This window comes from Suillus paluster (genome assembly GCF_016628075.1).
Source record: "Suillus paluster strain FC165 chromosome Unknown EDB91scaffold_38, whole genome shotgun sequence".
Classification (NCBI taxonomy): Eukaryota; Fungi; Basidiomycota; class Agaricomycetes; order Boletales; family Suillaceae; genus Suillus; species Suillus paluster.
Genome location: NW_024537598.1, coordinates 66,543 through 71,689, shown reverse-complemented (window position 1 = coordinate 71,689; position 5,147 = coordinate 66,543). Strand labels below are relative to the sequence as shown.

Genomic DNA, 5,147 nt, shown 5'->3' with positions numbered 1-5,147 from the left:
AGTAAATCAGTCAGCAAAGTAGAAGCTATGTATGAAGCATGTGGAAAGTCTATTAGTAAGTGCATAACGAATCAAAGCAGTGTAGTCAGAGATGAAGTGCAAACAGATGGATCAGTAAGCAAAGCGGAAAGGTGTACAACCGGTAACCAGAGAGTAGTATTCTAAAAGGAGATAGGTGTGAGTCCGGAGATGAAAGTGGAGTGCCGGGTGGACAACAGGACAGAGAACTGGACTTTCATAGGGGAGAATCCGGAATTCTGGATCCGGAGGTATGGGATATAGTGGCCCCAAATTTGGAGCAGGTCCGACATTGTCCGATGGTAGGACGAGTGGACCGCTTTGGTCTGCTTTGAGGGTCGGGAAGTAAATGCTACCAGCGGTGGGCCGACTAGGAGTGGAGCGGAGAAGGTGGAGGATAGTGTGGAAGGTGGATAGGAGCAAGGGAGGATTATTGATAGAGGTGGAGAAGTAAGGGGGAAGATGTAGAGTGCGGCTCTAAGTCGGAGCGGAAGGTTGGAGGTGACAACAAGATGAAACTTGTGTCCAGAGGAGACAAGGTCCTACTGAGAATTCTTACAAGTAGAAACTGCAAGAAAACAAGTAATATTAAGACTGAGGAAAATATCTAAGTACAGGATATGTTATATACTTCTAAGTATGAGGCAGTGATTAGGAGACTTATGTTGTAAAGCTATGTACCAAGAATATAGTTTGTAAGTGCTTACATAGGTGAAGACATAAGTCAGAGCGGATATCAATATATATGCGTCGGATCAGTGATCAAGCGGTAAGAGGAATTACCGGTGATCCAGAAGTAAGGGTCTATGTACTGAAGGGGAAAGAGGTTCCAGTTGAATGGAGACGTTATAGAAGGTGACCGGTTGGGTGGTCGAGCAGAAGCATAGGAGTGGATGTGGACAGTGATTGGACAGAGCGAAGGACAGATGGAGCAGAGGTGGTCGGAAAGTGGGGGTGATGCACAATCAGGCAGAGCAGATATTGATATCGGAGCAGTCAGATCAGGTATATGACAGGGTCCCCTAGACTAGATAGTATTGTCCTCCATAGAGTATGACTCTCAATAGGACAGTAATTGGAATTAAAAAAAAAACTATCAACCACCTTTGTGATGTTGAAGCATTCAGCCATGTATGATGGGGTAAGCTTGTATGTATGTGTCACTGTCAGAAGCGAAAATTGCTTGGTTACTGTTTGTCTGGATTGACTCATAGTAGAGGTTGTAGGTGCTCCTGAATGCAATATGGGTCTGCTGGGATCTCTCCTGCTGCATCTTGGCCTGCAGTGCTCCATATCTAGAAAGTGTATTGTGATGATGCATCTCACCTCTCTTGTAGCCTCCTGCTCCAAATGATGCTTCTAATGTGTCTAGTCTCCACACTCCTATGACTGGAACATCTGGAGAGTGAGGTGTAAATGAGATTCCAATGTCCACCAGCAGTTCACCATGCCTCCGGTTCATCATATATGGCCAGTCAAGGTCAGACATATTTCGATGCAGTGCCTCTTCCAGTCCTGAGAAGCGCCCTCTCTGACCATCCTTTGTGAGTAGCTTGATTCCTTTTCCTTCTAAAATCCATCACATATGTGAGCTTGCATGCATTTCTGAACTTCCATAAAGTCATCATCTGACAGGGGTATAGTCTTTGGAGGTCCCATCCACCTTTGCATCCATCTCTACCTCTGGCCTTGTATCGTGCCTCCTCCTTTCGTCTGAAATGGTGGAGTGATATAGATACCCATGGATCCCTTGCATCGGAAGAGCTTCGTGGTCCAGATTATGCTGTCTATGTCCACTGAAATCTCTATCTCATCTTCCGGAAATGCAACAGCATCTCGCTCGAGATCAAGATATAAAGCTGGGCCATCACCATAATGATCACTGGTGCGACCACGCACAAAGGAATTGTGTCCGAACCTGCAGTCATCATGCAGTGGGGGATCATATTGGGCAGAATCGATGAGTTCAGCAGCAGACAGTATTTCCACATCTGTGACCTGTGTGTGGTGTTCTCCATCCTCTGACCCTAGCCGGTCCAGGCTGTATGCACCTGTAACACGATCTGGAACCTGATTTGAAGGATCATAGGAGTCGGGTGTGCCAATGGGCATGATATGATCCATGGTGGCTATTGGGTCACATTGATAGAACATGTGGAATGAGCTAGGGGTAATGCAGGTAGCCATGGTCCACCCAGTCCACCCAAGCAGTCGAGATCTGGATTCCTCCAGGCCTGTAATGTCATCGCTGGATTGGATTCCCTGGGAGTCATTAACATTTCGATCGTTGGTCCACCTTCATAACTGTCGAACATGTGGTCATCCTGAAGCCATCTCCAACTTGCATATGCAGCCAGGGGGACTGGGGCAGTGGGACGTGGAAATTGTTTGTTGCTTCCAAGATGCCTAGTGTTTTACTCGCCTACTGAGATGCTGAAGCAGAAACAGAGCATTGTGAGTCAGTGGTATCCTAGACATCAGGTGGCATGTCCGGCTGGAGTTGAATGTGCGTGCCAATGGCACGAGGGACTATAGAATTGCGATTTCGATATCCAAGTAAGTAGCTTGTTTGCTTTAAAAAGCTTTGCAAGCTTCAGCCTTTCTATCTGCAGGTAGGTCCATTCCAAGGGCATCCTCATCATCACTCCATTGAGCTTCCAAACCATCCAGATCCTACTGGAGTTCCATCCTCATTCTGTCCTATGGTGTGAGGGGTGTTCACCACCCTGATGCAGTATGGGACGTTGACATGTTGAGCAGGTGGCACTCACAACAGTCAATTTCTGTAGGAGTTTGAGACATTCAGCCTGGTGCCGCCCATTGTGAATCGCATTGATGACACCCTCGTCTGGTAGCTCGCCCTCTTGCCATTTGTCTTGCACAATGTCGAGGAGCATCGAATAGTTGCTACAGCAGAGCTTGATATGCCCAGCAATGATATGTAACATGTGAATGCGCAGTCTGTGGCCACACTGAACTTGAAATGCTGCAATGTCGCCATGCTTGTCTAATCCAGAGTTAAGACATTGCTCAAGTACGGAGCAAGCAATTGGACCACAGTCCACTCCATTTTGCTTCCAATCCACTGATATCACAGATACACCAGTGATATCCCCTATGCTCCAGCCATGAAGGGCACCAATTTGCTTCCAATATTCCAGTCCTCTCCACTCATTCCAGTCGTCTGGATCCACTCCATCAACATGCATTGCATCATTGGAAATATGATGACCCAGGACATAGGCTTTGTGTTGCTGATAGTCAAAAATGACTGCAAAGAAATGATTGATGTGCAATGGACTACAAATCCAACAGGGACAACAGGACATATTCCATCATGAGGGATGATATAGTTCCTCCGGAAGAGCTTGACTTCTTCTTCATCCTCCATCTCATTCACCATTGTTGTGTGCATGTTCACGTACCTCATGCGTGATCTGCCCAGCAGCTCGTACCACACATGGGACAAATAAAAGTCTGCCTACTGTTGCTTCAAGCCACTCATTCAACTGGAGGGTCTGCCCAGGTGTCTAAAACAGATGTCCGAAACACCTGGTTGGGCCATTGCACGAGCTATGATTGGGCAGAATACAATTAGTGTTTCATCCTATGTATAAATAATTATGAACTCACAAGCAATTTCCTCAGCCTGTCAGTTCAGGTATCGTAGGTGGTGAGACATCAAGGTGAAAGCGACCATACAGTAACCTGCGGTGGAGGAGATGGCCTGTACTCATCATCTGGTATTCTTCTGGGCGTAGAGCTCTTCGATCGCTTATGAAAGATATTAATACATGTTCGCAGCAGTCAAATGATGTAAGATACTTACGGTGTGCTGGTTCTGGCATGTATTCATCGTCCCAGTCGTCCAATGGAATAGTACTCAAATGTGGTTGATGAACTACATGATGTTTGGATCGTTTGGATGCTGTGTATTCGATGTGATTCACATTTAGCTTTAATGAAGATTTCCAACATCACTGACCAGTAACTCTTGCATACACAGCGCGCTTTTTTGGACGTCCCCTATGTCGCCTATTAGTAGATGGAGTTTTGCTGGCTTCGCCCTCCTCCATGCATAGATCACCGTCATAGTGGACCGCATTTTCAGGCTGGTGTTCCTGCACTGGATTGCTCGTAGCACGGATGATGGGTCTGGAATTATGATTTCCCAGCTCCTTGGGTGATGATATCCTATCCGTGGACGCCATTGTCCTGTGTTTTTGTCCTATGCACATGATCATGTAGATCTGGGTAGAGGTCAAGTATAGGAGCTCACGATGTGTGGTTGGTTTTCTGGCTGGTTGTTCACATGTGGACAGCATGGTTTCTATGTCTTTGAGTGATCCTTATGTTCAGTTATGCTCCTCACATCTCTTTCCATTGACTGTGCCCTCGTATCTTCATTACTATTCAAGCTATCATCTCCTATATGTGTTGCAGCCAATAACCCCTGTGGGTTCCAATCCAGGATGCCAGATGTCATGATCTGCTGCAGGATATCAGTTGTATCCAACTCTTCATCCTCAGCCTCCTTCCTTCGCTGGTCCTTATCGTATATTGTGCTTGTGAGGTGATGATATGTCTGGCCATGATGAACCACATCATTGGGTGAGAAATGCTCAGGGACAGGGCTAAGTGTAGCATGTATGTGTTGTGCATTGGTATTCTGGATATTCTGAGCTGATCTATCAGTCGGAAGTATGGTAGCCAGCTTGCCACCTTGACCAGAGTCTCAACTTAACATGTAAATATGAGTTAAGTTCATAGACTCAAGACGTTACACAACTTGCTTTCTTGGCCTCCCTCGCTTTGGCGTGTTTTCTTTGACCTTGACATCCTCTTGGTCCAAGATATTGCATTTTTCCATGCCTGCAGATAGTACTCCAATATTGTCATCAGGATTCAATCTGTCCTCAGATGCACTCCTCTCAGCTGTCTGAACATTAGTCCCTGAGATCCTTGAACCCTGTGGGTTCCAATCCAGGATCCTCAATTTGAGTATTTGCTGCAGAATATTGACAGAATCCTCTTCGTCCATCAGACACCATATGCTGTTGTGTGAGTAACAGATCACACCCTGAAAGCATCCTGATTATATTTAACCTAGAATGTTCATGTACTACAAG

General features: G+C 46.1%; 1 protein-coding gene across 1 annotated transcript; it reads right to left on the bottom strand.

Annotated features, from left to right (window-relative positions):
• Positions 1 to 1,695: 1,695 nt before the first annotated feature.
• EDB91DRAFT_1249928 (uncharacterized protein) lies at positions 1,696 to 3,421 on the bottom strand (the record flags this gene model as incomplete). Its single annotated transcript, XM_041323158.1, has 3 exons — positions 1,696 to 2,280; positions 2,790 to 3,272; positions 3,323 to 3,421. 3 exons carry the CDS (start codon positions 3,419 to 3,421, stop codon positions 1,696 to 1,698), a joined length of 1,167 nt encoding a protein of 388 aa, XP_041175671.1.
• Positions 3,422 to 5,147: the final 1,726 nt, after the last annotated feature.